The 14561-nt window shown below is 41.2% G+C and overlaps 3 protein-coding genes across 6 annotated transcripts; 2 read left to right on the plus strand and 1 right to left on the minus strand.

The window, feature by feature from the left end:
• Positions 1–284: 284 nt before the first annotated feature.
• gemin8 (gem (nuclear organelle) associated protein 8) lies at positions 285–2877 on the minus strand. Of its 4 annotated transcripts, none has more exons than XM_084668035.1 (4): positions 2804–2877; positions 2145–2197; positions 1508–1907; positions 285–1191 (listed from the first exon to the last, which is right to left on the minus strand). In XM_084668035.1, exons 2-4 carry the CDS (start codon positions 2145–2147, stop codon positions 935–937), a joined length of 660 nt encoding a protein of 219 aa, XP_084524161.1. In that variant the 5' UTR covers positions 2148–2197; positions 2804–2877; the 3' UTR covers positions 285–934. The 4 variants fall into 4 exon arrangements, with proteins under 4 accessions (XP_084524161.1, XP_084524160.1, XP_084524158.1 ...); XM_084668034.1 differs by lacking the exon at positions 2804–2877 and adding an exon at positions 2522–2614; XM_084668032.1 differs by lacking the exon at positions 2804–2877 and adding an exon at positions 2294–2589.
• On the plus strand, positions 1948–8585 carry LOC146261054 (motile sperm domain-containing protein 2-like). The gene is made up of 16 exons (XM_084668031.1): positions 1948–2089; positions 2810–2959; positions 3072–3117; positions 3329–3484; positions 3918–4004; positions 4104–4258; positions 4955–5015; positions 5264–5302; positions 5437–5561; positions 5970–6092; positions 6244–6341; positions 6745–6838; positions 7171–7267; positions 7456–7582; positions 7750–7864; positions 8040–8585. The coding sequence occupies exons 2-16, from the start codon at positions 2927–2929 to the stop codon at positions 8190–8192; spliced, it is 1509 nt and encodes a 502-aa protein (XP_084524157.1). The 5' UTR covers positions 1948–2089; positions 2810–2926; the 3' UTR covers positions 8193–8585.
• A 2542-nt stretch (positions 8586–11127) lies between these two features.
• On the plus strand, positions 11128–14205 carry LOC146261055 (uncharacterized). Its single transcript, XM_084668424.1, has 5 exons — positions 11128–11345; positions 12594–12908; positions 13012–13135; positions 13522–13564; positions 13724–14205. Exons 1-5 carry the CDS (start codon positions 11279–11281, stop codon positions 13820–13822), a joined length of 648 nt encoding a protein of 215 aa, XP_084524550.1. The 5' UTR covers positions 11128–11278; the 3' UTR covers positions 13823–14205.
• The last annotated feature ends 356 nt before the right edge of the window (positions 14206–14561 follow it).

Consider the following 14561-nt stretch of genomic DNA (forward strand, 5'->3'; position numbering starts at 1 on the left):
TGTTAAATGATGCAACCCCTTTGGTCTGAATGTGACCTTAAAGTCGCCTACTCCTCTTGGAATTGTCAAAAGAAGAATTTACACAGTAGGCCTACTAGTCTATTGGCTTTCAAACAATCTGCATCTCATTTGCATAAAAATAAGGAGAGGGCATCAATCACTAGCCTGGTCCTAACCAGACCCTCATACATTACATTTGTACTACTACTGAAGCAAAATCCAAATTGAGCGGAAGTGTAGGAGGGCAGGGCCAGGCTAGTCAATCACAGGCTTAATCAGGAAACTTCACTTGGTCACAGAAAACTTTATTAGAAACAATATCAACAATATTCTTTAAATACATCTTTAAAAAACCAAGGCATTGGAGACACCCAAAAAGTTGTGACTTTTGTTTAAACCATGCAATGATGAAGCAGATAACATTGGGATGAGAATTTTAATTTAATCTATGAATCACATATAACAGGTCTACCACAAAGTAACAGAAGTTGCTTCATTCCTGTGGCATAAAAGCTCAGGCCAGAGAAGGACAGAACTGTCAAAAGCATTCTCAGAATTAATTAGTCAAGGAACACCTGATCTAAGCAGAATCTGATTACATGAACGAGAAAATTCCCTGTTCATTCCACACCAACCCATGTATGCATATGTTACCCTCTCCCGACCTGTTGAGTGTGCAACTTATGCATTTATAATCCATTTAGGGAACCACTGGCCCAAAAAACCTTGGCAAAGAGTCACAGAAACAACTACCTCCGCCCTTGGTCAACATCCCGTGTGTGGCAGGGTGGGTAATTTGTAAAATAGACGCTAAAAAAGACACCAAACCAAAGCCTTGATGTCAGCACCAGCAGCTCAGAGCAGTGCATCAGGTCAACGAGAACACCAGACAAGTACTTCCCCCAGCAGGCCTCAGGGGAGATCCACTTTTGAGTTACAGTTTCAGGGGGATGACGGGCCAGTACTTGGGCTGTTTCCTGTCACAGTTCCTGTCGAAGGTGAGCTGCATGGCCGTCTCCATCCCCTGGATCTTGGCGGCGGTCGCCCCGTATAGCTTCTTCATCTCGGCCCCGCGGCGCTCACCTGGCCGCTCCATGGGAGGCAGCGCGCTGCGCCAGGACACCCTGTGCATGTCCTGGTCGGCCAACACATAGCTCTCCGCCTGCTCAGCCTCCAGCTGCTGCTGCTTCTCTGCAGGGGAGGGAACAAAATGGAGGCTTTACATGCGAGCTTCACGACGATTCATTATTCAGCAAGCCGTGTCACCTACTGAAACACTAACCAAGCCCATCAGTGCGATGCGCTCCTTTTCCAGAAGAGAGGTCGATTACCGCGCTGGTGTGTTTCAGGGAAAGGTTCTTTTGTCAGAGTATCTGAGCTGTTATGAAGTGACACGGCTTCTACACCTTCTACAACTCAACAGCTACCAATTAAACAGCCCTGTGTGCTCACTAGTTTTGGTTTGCTTCAAATTCACACACACACACACACACACACACATACTTACTAAGCTCTTCCTTGTGCCGCTCTGTCTGAGCAAAATACTGGCGCAGCTCCTCAGTGATCTCCATGTTGCTGACATCGCACTCAATCTCGCTGTCCGAACCATCGGTGTCCGAGCCGTAGCCGTATGTCTCGCTCTCAGAATCATGTCCTACCTCCTCCCTCGGGCCCTTAGCAGTGAGCCCCTCATCAGCCTTACCCCCACTCCCTTCATTCTGCCAGTCAGCATAGCGTTGGGGGGTGTTGGGGTACTGGTAGTTGTAGCCTGGGCTAAAAGCAGCCTCCAGAGCCTTCCTATAGGCATGTCTGTGCCTCTGGTGCCACCGCATAGCCTGCTGATAGTGCTGCCAATACCGGCCATACATTGGGTCAGCAAACCAGGTGGAATCCTTCCCCAGTTCTTCCTATTTATGGCATGAGAGATGGTATGAGAGATTAGATTTCGCCCAAAAAGTATGTCACATAAAGTCTTACGTATCAGAACTACACAGCTCCCTTTTATATTAGTTAGCGCTAGCGTACATGAAGAAGACATTTGAGTAGCAACTACAAACCAATGAAGCTCATCGAGAGACTATGCTGTGAAGTAGGCTACCACACTGCACAGTTGTGCTATGCTACTAGCTAGCTAGCTAACTTACCATGCTGATGTTATGACTTGATTGCTGGTGCTTAGTTTATTTCATTGCCGGACCTAAAGTAATACAAATTGTAAACTTGAACATACGCAAATGAATTAGCACGCAAGCTATCACTATGAGGATAACTTTGTGTAACTGGCTTAACTTAACTGCATGCCCCAAACAGGCTACAGAAGTCCACGGTGTGGCATGCGGGAGGGTAATCGTCGACTAGCTAGCTAGCTATTGCTAACAAACAACGTTACATACGTCACCGTCACATGTTATGGAGGCCAGCTAGAGAACGCACGTTAGTTAAAACAGTATTAATTGATACAAAAGCTTAATTTGACAGTGTATTGTACACGTTTATCAAACTTGCATTACTAGTCGGCTACCTTATGAGCTCACTTTGTTGACTACAATATTGTCAAAAGCATGTATGCGTGTATGCCACCACCTAGTGGACTGAATAAGATGGACAGGGTGACCTATGCCTGCTTGGACTTGGAATAACCGTTCCACTTGAGGTTCCTTTCCAAGGAAAAAAACGTACCCTGTTTATTTATCTGCACGAAATAAAATAAATGAAATCGAATAATTTAACAATGCATGTTTAAAGCTTAGACAGTAAGCTAGTAAGACAATCCTTCCAACTTTCTCTCGCTCAAATTTCATACCTGTAGCTTCAGTGAATCGCGTACATTTGTCAAGAAGAACATGGCATTTATCCCAATCCCGCCCCTCTGTAACTGGTTGGAGACAAGTATTTACACTGTCTGGTCGGAACTCTGGAGCTGAGTATGGCGGACGCAGGTTCAACGGAATCACTAAAGGTAGGCTATACACAGATTACAGCACTTTTTAAAACTCTTATCAGACAATGCATTATGTAACATGAAATGCAGACATATTGATAACTTTTTATAAACTTGTTTTATTCAAAAGAAAATAGCAGAAATAAGACAAAGATTCAGCGCGGAATATGCACAAGGTGAGATGTGGAATGCGCTGTGAAGAGAATAATTTAAAAAATCTCATACAGAATGTATAGCCTGTAACGGAAGTTACAGGTGTTTTAGGTACAGTTGTATTAAATATTATTTCTAAACAAAAGTTAATACATTGTAGAGAAAGCTTAGACAAGAAACGTGTGTCTGGACAAAAACATGCGCAGTCATGCATTCCATTTAAATCTGTCACAGATCCATGTGACAAGTATGACATCAGGGATGTGGACAGATTACTGAATGACGACGCTTTGGTGGACGGTTATTTGGACTGGAGGCACTATGTGTTGGAAGACACCTTGAAAATGATCGATGAGAGCCTAAAGTGGAGAAAGGAATTCAAACTGAATGGTGGGTTGTCTTTGTTCAAGGAACACTTTTCCATCATTAGATTAGATTGATCCAAAACTGGTTGTTCCATTTGCAAACGTCACATGTTGGTTACAGTAAACCCTCTTAAACCAGTTATTCAAGATGGCATACCAGGTGTTGTCAGAAAGCATTGATCACTGTTTGGAAACTGAATATACACAGGTGGGAAAGGATTGTATAAAGATTTTTACAATGGCATGAAGTTAGACCCTGGGCTGGTTTACAATGAAAAGAATTGTAACTACTACAATAGAGAACCCTCTGTTTAGTGAAGGCAGAAGGGCCATGCATGTCCCACATGCACACACAAACACACACACACACACAATGACACTTTCATTTTTACACTAACCTCAGGTTAGTTTCAATCAGCATACCCATTTTTCTAATTGATGAATCTCTCTTCTTCTAGACATAAATGAAAGCTGTATCCAGAATGCTCTCTTTGAGTCTGGTGTGCACTACCTCCATGGCTATGATAAAGAAGGCAACAAACTGTGTACGTGTCTATTGTCTTGACGAGGTCCGTTATTGAAATCCAAATAAAACATTGTGTTCATGCTGACTGCTGGCAGTAAACAGTATGTTTTCTCCCCAGTCTGGTTTAGGGTGAAGTTACATGTGAAAGACCCGCAGATGTTACAGGAGAGGAAGAGGTATGTGGCCTTCTGGTTAGAGCGCTACGCCAAGAGAGAACCTGGAATGTCCCTCACTGTGGTTTTCGACATGTCTGAGTCGGGTCTAGGAAATGTCGTAAGAAACTGCTCTCCACACCCCTCCCCTCTGCTCTCACTCATTTCCTCTCTCACTCTCTCAATCTCATCATCATGGGAGGTTTTTTGTATTTGTTTGGGACACGTGAATGCGTCTTTTGTGAAACCCAACGTCCTTTCGAAACTTACAGCGTCACTGTATCTCAGTATTACTCAGGGAGGAGTTTCGGTTATCATTACTGTAGACAATGTATCCCCCTCTTTATGATTGTGTTTATGCTTGCTCCAAAACTACCCAACGGCCTAATGTGGCATGATCAGACACTAGCCTATGTTGAGCTCAAAGGTAATCTTGGACCATAAAAACGTCTAGAATGACAAAAGCTGTTGAAAGATAAATGAGATATTAGTTCCTTCTTCAAGAGAATATCTGCATCCTTCTTTTTGCACACCACACACACAGTGGACTATCCAGTGTAAGCACAATACGTTGTTGTATAAGAAAAGGCTGAGATATTTTCCGAGGGGTATTACGGGTCATATGATTGAGTAAACAGAAGCAGTATGTGAGAGCCAAAGTTAGCTTCTCTGTCTTATCTGGGTCAGGCTCTGGCTTGGGGCTCTAAGTCTGTTCAGAAAGAGATACAGCTGCGTCTTTACTGAACATGTTTCCTCTCTTATTGTTCCAAATGATGTATTTATGCGATCAGTATCTGCTGTGTCGCTTCTCTTGTAGGACATGGAGATTGTGAAGTACATCATTAATTGCTTCCAGGTATATTACCCAAGATTGCTTTGTAAGTAGCTGGGAATACGGTCATTTTGTCACTCTTGTTTATGATTTGTTGCATTTTAATAATCCAGGATAATGTTCCTTTAATGTGCTGGACTTGCGTTGTCTCTTTAACATTTCAAAAACATTTTAACCTATTGGGAAATCATATGGGATGTTTGACCTGCATGCGACTCCCATCTGATAATCGTCCTTAAAGGGAAAGCTCATGCCTTGTTTGATTTGTGTTTCTTTAATTCCGTTGATTTTCAGCTAAAATGCTCATGTACGACATGCCATGGATCATGAATGGTGAGTCATGGCAAGTATTTCCGTTCATTTGAGTCTATTCAAGACCATGCTGGCCTGCCCATCTCAAGAACCACCATTAGCACCATTCTATCACAGCTCTGTTTGTAATCCCAGTCACGTAATCTACACCCTAGCTGCTTGGAAGGTCATTAAGACCTGGCTGGACCCAGATGCTATCGACAAACTGAAGTTTGTCTCCAAGAGTGACATCCAGACTTACGTCGACGCAGAACACCTACCATCTTACATGGGAGGAACAGTACGTTCCCTACAGCTGCAGTACCAGACACACGTGAACAGTATCTACACAGGCTACCCATCTGCTTTCTGCTCTGCATACAGTTCAGAAGACACCTTTATGCTTGTTTAAACTTTTGTTAGGTAAAATGTATGCTGTCCACATAATTCCTCTGTCCATTGGATTAATATATACATTGATAATGGGTGCATACAGTACACACATTTAGCCTCATTAGCATGTAGCCACAGCTGTATATTATGTATGACTACACATAAAGGGACTGTATTCTCATGAACACAATACAGACAGCCTACAGGCAAAACGTTCGGGTTATGCTGTGAGTTGCATTAAAGAATGTGATTGCTTCTGTGTTTCCTGGGATCTGGTTTGGCTAAAGTAGCTCTTCTGTTCACATCTAATTCACAGGACCCCTTCAAATACAGCTATCCACCTCTGCCTGACGATGACTTCCAGCCGTCCATATCTGATGAGGTGAAAGATGGAGAGCAGGATGGTGAGACGGCAGAGCCAGCCGTCATCCCCAAAAAGGTGCCGCCGTCCATGCCTTCATCCAACCAACCGCCTAGTTCAGAGCCGTCGTACTAACCAGTTTCAGTCATATGTAGCGAGCATAGATAATAGCATAGCATATCGATAACAGATATATTTGTCCTCCATCTCTATCCATCTGGAGGAGCAGGTGTCCTTTTCTGAGGATGGGGACATGGACACTGTGAGCAGAGTCTGGACAGCTAGGAGACCCATGACGACTTGGAAAGGCTCTTTGCTCCATGTCAGGTTAGAGAAAAAAACTGCACTCATTTATTTTCTTCATTTTTTGACTTTTTTTTATCCATTTGCATGTACAGTGTAATACATATTTGTGTCCATGTCCTACATCATTACTGTGGTGTAGTACAGTGTCACCATGCTTTACTCCATATTAGGTTCTATTTTGCATTGATGTTACACACTTGAAATGGAATAGAATATTCTGCAGTTATGCACACAATGTAATTTGCAGGTGCATGTACAGTTTAATGCTTGGCCTATGTATGAGGACTGTGGCGCACCACGCTTCTGCAGAGTGAGCACACAGACTAAACCACTTGTTTTTGAAGTGAAGTGTCAAGACAGAGAAAAAAGGAAAGAACAGAAGTGGGTTTTTCAGCATTTGATCTTGTATATTTTCCTGCTGCAGTCCTGCTGAAGAGCTGTGCTTTGGCTCCCAAGAGAGCGAGAAGAAATGTCTGATCGTCCTTAATAATGTCGCCAAAAACCCAGTGGCCTTTAAGGTAAGTCTTGCTCAGTGGACTCTAGAACATTCCTCTGTAAACACTGGATAACCAATGTGTTCAACCATGTGCATCCAATCACAACCAAAACAATACCAGAAAAGTGTAAACAACAAAAGCAAATTGAAAATCATGTGATTACTTATACACTAGAAACTAATTTAGTAACTAATTTAGTACTAAAGTAGTAAAAAAACACAGGAAGGAAGGTTCCAGACAATCCTCACTTCACTGCTGTTCACTAGATTTATGTATACATGTGTACATATAAATGTATGCATACATAGATGTATATTTGGCTTATTTGACAACCCTCCTATCTATGGTTTTAGGTACGCACCACAGCCCCAAACAAGTACAGGGTGAAGCCCAGCAACAGTAGCTGTGAGCCAGGGACTAATGCAGAGATCATAGTTTCCCTGCATGGAGGTGCTTCATCTGTCCCATTCAACCCTTTAGTCCTACTCTGTGAAGTCCTACACTGCGAATGCAATATAAAAACATGAACAGGATCTGTAGACCTGTATTTAATATATATGTAGAAAAAATCTGTTAGTCCTCGATTATTTCTGATCGGCTGTTGGACCTGATTGCATGTCTTCTGATTGGCTGTGCAGGTTCTGTACCCTCGCCTCAGGACCGCTTCCTGATCATTGCTGCAGAGATGGAGCAGAACAGTGGGACAGGCCCAGATCTGGCCTCCTTCTGGAAGGGCATCCAACGAAACAAAATGATGGAGCACAGGTGAGATCGTCCACTTTCATTTAGATGAACAAAACACAATCACCAAGTGCCCTACTAAAGTATTTGTAGAAAATGTAACAATTAAGAACAGTGTTTGCTGTTTATGTGTCTCCAAAGACAATTGTACCTCAGATGTTCACTGATAAAGTGCTTGTCTGTACCTGCAGGCTGCAATGTCATATCCTGGAAGGCCTCAAGCCTGCCCTAAACCCAGTAAGGAACAGCCAAAAAGAACAGCCCAAAATACAGGAGGCCAACGGGTACCAAGACATGCATACCACTGTGAGTCACCAGTGCAATCAGTTCTTGTGGTCGAAGTGTTCAGCGGATATTTAGCGTGTCGAAGTATGAAAGTATTACAGTAATACAGAGGTGTCAAAGCATTTTAGAACCTATCTAAACCGCTGTGTTTTGCGTTGTTGAACAAGCCGTTCCTTGCATCCTCTGTTCCCTGCAGCTCATGCACATGTTGGCCAGCAGCACCAGGCTGGAGCAGAAGTTGGAGCGATGCCTGTGGTCCCAGAACGTTCTGACAGCCATGGTGACAGCACTGACAGGCTTGGGGTTCTCTGCTTTCTACATGTTGTACACTTGGGACAATGCACAGTAGCGGCACCGGACCATGGAGAACTGGGCCTGTGTATGCAACATGGATATAAAATTGAGGGGCAGAGCACCAACCAACCAATCATAGATGGGAACCTCAATGATGAAGGAGCCATTCGTGGAGAAAAGAGTTCAATCGTGTTTTCTGAACATTCCGATTCTTTTCATGTTTTTTTAATACTCTCCATCTGTTTGTTGATCTGTAATGACGTCTGATCTGGTCATCACAGAATCATGTTCCACCTCAATTGTTTACGGTGACATTTGGAATGAACAAATACAATGTTGTCTCGTTAATTATTAATTGAAGTGACTTTGCACACTTAGTCTGAGTTACCAAGAACATTGTGGTTTCCTAATCATGCTAAAACTGAAAATAAACATGTTGAGCAGTGAATAGTAGTTGCCAGGGCTGCACAGCTATCTACCCCATTGTCATATACTTATAGAACACACAGACATTTTACACCTCAATACATCAAATACCACTTCCTCCTGCACAAGCTTCTGTATGTGTTTTGTTGGTCGGAAACAAGCAACAGTGCTGAGCCTCTTAAAACACAACCCCTTACCATGTGTGTTTGAGTAGACAGAGCTTGTTAAAGGGTGAACGTGTCTTGCTCTGTATCAATATTTAGCCTGAAACTTTGAGTTGACATCCAGACAGACAGGTCCGGAAAATAATATAATGGTTAGTTGTTTTACTGGGTAGAATGTGGAAAAGTGCATTCTGATTTGTTGTGCTTTTGGAAATGTGGGGATTGTGCACAGTCCTTGAGGATAAGTACAGATAATAGTTTCATTTGAATTATTCCCAAATGCATGTTGCTATTACCTGCATTTGCTTTGCAACTTGTCCATGCATTCTTGTCCCTGTAGATTCAGTCCACATATATTTTACCTGAGGAAGCGAGAACTGAGAAAATGTTTTACATTGTATTAATTTAGCTGACATTTTTGAACAAAGCAACACAAAGATAGTGCCTATAATAATAACAGTGTATTATCAAGGATTACAGTTCTTTTTACTTAACCAATATGATTTGATCATAGAGTATTCCCAGTCTATCCCATCATCCACTAATAATATAAATGTCTATTTCTTTCCTTCTTTACAGAAACTCTCAATTTTGTGCTCACAGACATGTTTAATTCCATTCGTATATGCACCCACCTATCATTTGAGGAAATGACAGCTGTCATTTGTGAGATACATACAGTGAATAATTGGACATATGGATGTAGAATTTCGTATCGATTTGACAGTAATAAAACACACAAGTTGTGACTCCAGAGTCCCCATGCACATAGAGAAGGAAAGAACATTTTTACACTTCATACGTCCAACACTATCTGATGAAGGGAACTACACATGTTGGTGTGTCTTTCAGGGAGGAACAAATATCACATATATCAATGTTTCTTACCAAGGTAAGTGTTATTAAAGTTATTATGTACTGCTGCTGCTGCATTGTGTTCTGTTCTGTGTTCAACCTACAATGTACAGTCTGTCATCAAGTTTTCAGTAATATGATCTTTATGATGATAATTATTATTGATGAGACAAACAAGATCAACATAAATAGTGTAAAGCACTAAACCTTGCTTTCTGTACGCAGAATCTCATGCGTCTATGACTGAAGAAGGCCCCTACCCTAATGTGACAATGATGATGGGAGGTTTGGCAGTGACCATGGTTGCTGTTGTCTTTGTTGGAGTAACTCTGAAGAAAAGACATCTCTGGTAAGAGATTAGCTCACTCAAAAAGAACAGAAGAGGATGACAATGACGACTCATTCTGTAAACATCATTCAAAGTCACCAGATGATCTTTCTATGTCAATGACCACTCATTAGCTCTTGCCCGAATATAGTAAATAGATTTGTGTGTTTCAAATACAATGCACATGCTAAGATACAATCAGAGATAGCACCTTGAAGACATACAAAAAGACCTACTTTTGGTTGAGTGTGACAGGTTATAGGTCTCCATCTCAATCTTAACCACTATAGGTCCTTTCACTTCTCATCTAGTTTTTCAGAGCAGTTATGAGAATAGTATTCTCATACCCCTTGAAGCAGACAAAAAGTGCTCGAGACATTGTTACATAGGCCTATTCTTTCCCATTGTGTTAATTATTTTCTCTTTTCTTTTCTTTTTTTGGCCAAAAGGAGACTTTATCAGAAAACCTGTGTCCCTTGCAAAGCGTTTCAAGTAAAATATAATGTCTTTATGAGCTCAAATGATTTCACAGCACTTCAGTATATGGTATCAGTATATGGATTGTTGAGTGAGACTTCTTTGCTTGTGTCTTTTAGGAGGTGCAGGATATTGAGCCGTACAGCACATTCATATTGAGAACCAATGGGCTTTACTCAACTGCCCAACTGGACATCCAGTTGGACTCTGTGCTGATGATGACTAACTGATACTAAGATACACACTGGTCACAACTCTTTTTGACTCTTACCATACTCTGGTTCCCAACCACTTTCCGGTAACATAAATGATTTGGCTCTCTTCCAACTTCATTACTTATCGATATTGGTTTCTGCTCACAGCACCCCCCCCCCCCTCCCCCCCAAAATAATCAACATTTCTAATATAATCACAGAATCATGTTCCACCTAAATTGTTTACCGTGACATTTGTAATGGACAAATACAATGTTGTCTCATTTATTATGAATAAACGTGACTTTGCACCCTTCATCTGAGTTACCAAGAACATTGTGGTTTCCTAATGTTGCTATAACTGAAAATAAACATGTTGAGCAGTAAATAGTAGTTGCCAGAGCTGCACAGCTATCTATCTACCCCATTGTCATATACTTATAGAACCCATAGATGGTCTCAATATATCAAATATCACTTCCTCCTGCACTAGTTTCTGTACTTGTTTTGTAGGTCGGAAACAAGACAGTGCAGAGCCTCCTAATACACAACCCCTTGCCTTGTGTGTTTGGGATGACAGAGCTTGTTAAAGAGTGAAGATGTCTTGATCTGCATATTAAGCTTGAAACTTTGAGTTGACATAAAGACAGACAGGTCCGGAGAATAATATATTAGTTAGTTGGTTTTACTGGGTAGAATGTGGAAAAGTGCATTCAGGTTTGTTGTGCTTTTGGAAATGTGGGGAATGTACACAGCATTTGACGGTAAGTCCAGATAATATTTTCATTTGAAAGATTCCCAAATGCTTGTTGGTGTTCCTTACATTTTCTTTGCAGCTGGTTAATGCATTGTTGTCCCTGTAGATTCAGTACACATATATTTTAACTGGGGAAGAGAGAACTGTGAGAACGCTAGCAGGCACACTTCCGTACTAGGCAAAACCGGTCAACAAAAATACTTCGTAAAATATAGCTGCAAGCAGCGATGCGGGTTCCTCCGCAAAATATTATAAACATGTACACTGTAGAAGATCGAGAGTTGGACAACAAAAGAGCAAAACTACTTAATGTTTGGCCAACAACAATAGGCTGAATGGGGATTTGAACTCATGAGCATAAGGTTACAAGTTAGTCTCTATCCTCTCTGCTACACACCAACTGTTGAGATTGTATGAATGGAAAAGGCAGAGTATTCGCTTTGGTCAGCTTTGGGACAAAGGTTAGGAATTTCAAGGTGGAATTGCATGAATTTGTGCAGTGTATTTCAGAATGATGTCATCCTGTTTAACTAAATAGATCATCAAAATTATGACAGGCCAAAATATAAAGGCTGGATTCCAACCTAATATCGACAGATTAGCAGAGACTGAGGAATATAGTAAAACGTTTTTTTACACATGTCAACGTGTATGTCTATTAAACTGTTTTGTATTTTCTATGCAAGTTGTATTTTGATCGATGTTGCGAGTACGTAAACCCAAGTCTGCACACTTGGCCATTACAACTACAACAGTGACTTTTGAGAACTAGCTACATTCTACATTAATCTGTTTGAAACGCCCCCGAGCGTGGTGAACTGTGGGAAGGCGAGCGATGGCAAGCGATTCGCGTCGCTGCAGTGTGAACGCAGACTGTCCCTCAACCGCCGTTGCGCCCGTCACTCTCCGGCTCCACTCTCCCCTCCTTCCTCTAATCGGGAGCTTTAAAGCAAGCACAATCAGGAATATGAGTTACACCTGTTAGTTGATTACCTCAATTAAGCGTCTTTAGGCCTACCTCCCAGGAGAGGGTGCCCCCGGACCCTGTGTTCCACCTGACCCCTCACACATTGTATTAATTTAGCTGACACTTTTGATCAGAGCAACAGACAGAGTGCCTATAATACCTACAGTAGATAATCAAGGATCAGTACACAGTTATTTGTACTTAACTAATATGATTTTAGCATAGAGTATTCCCAGTCTATCCCATCATCCACTAATTATAGAAACTTGTCTTTTTTTCTTTTTACAGAAACTCTCAATTTTGTGCTCACAGACATGTTTAATTCTATTCCTATATGCACCCACCCATCATTTGAGGAAATGACAGCTGTCAAATGTGAGATACATACAGTGAATAATTGGACATATGGATGTAACATTTCATCTCGATTTGACAGTAATAAAACACACACAAGTTGTGACTACAGAGTCACCATGCACATAGAGAAGGAAAGAACATTTTTACACTTCTTACGTCCAACACCATCTGATGAAGGGAACTACACATGTCAGTGTACCTTTCATGGAGGAATACATTTCATAAATATCAATGTTTCTTACAAAGGTAAGTGTTCCATTCTCATTCGTATGATCCTTATGATGATAATTATTGTTGATGGGACAAACAAGATTAACATAAATAATGTAAAACACTACTCCATACGCAGAGTCTCATATGTCTATGACTGAAGAAGGCCCCTACCCTAATGTGACGATGATGATGGGAGGTTTGGCAGTGACCATGGTTGCTGTTGTCTTTGTTGGAGTAACTCTGAAGAAAAGACATCTCTGGTAAGAGATTAGCTCACTCAAAAAGAACAGAAGAGGATGACAATGACGACTCATTCTGTAAACATCATTCAAAGTCACCAGATGATCTTTCTATGTCAATGACCACTCATTAACTCATTGCCTTAATACAGTAAATACATTTGTGTGTTTCAAATGCAATGCACATGCAAAGATACAATTAGAGACAGACAGGTTATAGGTTTCCATTTCAATCTTAACCGCTATATGTCCTTTCAATTCTCATCTAGTTTGTCAGAGCGGTTATGAGAATAGTATTCTCATACCCCTTGAAGCAGACAAACAGTGTTAGAAGCATTGTTACATAGGCCTATTATTTACCCCTGTGTTTATTCTTTTTCATTTTTTTCTCTTGTTTTGCCCAAAAGGAGACTTCACCAGAAAAACGATGTCCCTTCCAAAGAGTTTCAAGTAAAACATTATGTCTTTATGAGCTCAAGTGATTTCACAGACTTCAGTATATGGTATCAATGATTAAGCCTAGTAATGTCCCATGAATACATGAAATGTGTTTATACTTGGTCATGTTGGTTGATTGATGAGTAAGACTGCTTTGCTTGTGTCTTTTAGGAGGTGCAGGATATTGAGCCGTACAGCACATTCATACAGACAACCAATGGGCTGTACTCAACTGTCCAACTGGACTTTCCCTGTTCTGATGATGACTGACTAATACTAAGATATAGCATGGTCCGCTTCACTGGCTTGGGACACACTATGTTCAGGAGAATGGGAAAGACTACAGTACATTCTTGTGACTCTTACCAAATTACTCCAGTATACACTCCGCCAGATGTCAGTGTAATACTTTTTTACATTAAAACATTTACATTTTATTTTATTCTAAGTGACATACAAATTGAATAAACTGAAAGTGCATGCAGCAGAAAGTCAAAGATCAGAACTGCATAGTTCAGTAGTGTCAAGGAACAACCTGTATGTTCTTAGCACATAGATTATGGTGTGGCCTCTCATGCTACTGTAGCTTTGTGAGTTGAGTCACAGAATCACTTCCTTCTTTCAGATGGAAATTCAAATACAAAACTTTATATTGCCAGTAACGTTACTTCTTTGGCTGTCTTCCAATATCATTACATATTGACGACCCCCCCCCCCCCCCACACACACACACACACACACACATTACACACACACACACAAACAAACAAACTCTCATGCTACTGTAGCTTTGTGAGTTGAGTCACAGAATCACTTCCTTCTTTCAGATGGAAATTCAAATACAAAACTTTATATTGCCAGTAACGTTACTTCTTTGGCTGTCTTCCAATATCATTACATATTGACGACCCCCCCCCCCCCACACACACACACACACACACACACATTACACACATTACACACACACACACAAACAAACAAACACACACAATAACCTTCTCTCCACATT

This window comes from Hypomesus nipponensis, chromosome 12 (assembly GCF_054491055.1).
Source record: "Hypomesus nipponensis isolate SF chromosome 12, ASM5449105v1, whole genome shotgun sequence".
Classification (NCBI taxonomy): domain Eukaryota; kingdom Metazoa; phylum Chordata; class Actinopteri; order Osmeriformes; family Osmeridae; genus Hypomesus; species Hypomesus nipponensis.

Coding starts and splice junctions, on each gene's coding strand:
- gemin8 (XM_084668035.1), bottom strand. Junction 1,192..1,507: donor GCGGCACAAGGAAGAGCTTA/GTAAGTATGTGT, acceptor CCTCCCCTGCAG/AGAAGCAGCAGCAGCTGGAG.
- LOC146261054 (XM_084668031.1), top strand. CDS start 2,927: ATGGCGGACGCAGGTTCAACGGAATCACTAAAG. Junction 6,342..6,744: donor GGCTCTTTGCTCCATGTCAG/GTTAGAGAAAAA, acceptor TTCCTGCTGCAG/TCCTGCTGAAGAGCTGTGCT. Junction 7,268..7,455: donor CATAGTTTCCCTGCATGGAG/GTGCTTCATCTG, acceptor TTGGCTGTGCAG/GTTCTGTACCCTCGCCTCAG.
- LOC146261055 (XM_084668424.1), top strand. CDS start 11,279: ATGTGGAAAAGTGCATTCAGGTTTGTTGTGCTTTTGGAAATGTGGGGA. Junction 11,346..12,593: donor AATGTACACAGCATTTGACG/GTAAGTCCAGAT, acceptor TTCTTTTTACAG/AAACTCTCAATTTTGTGCTC. Junction 12,909..13,011: donor TATCAATGTTTCTTACAAAG/GTAAGTGTTCCA, acceptor CTCCATACGCAG/AGTCTCATATGTCTATGACT.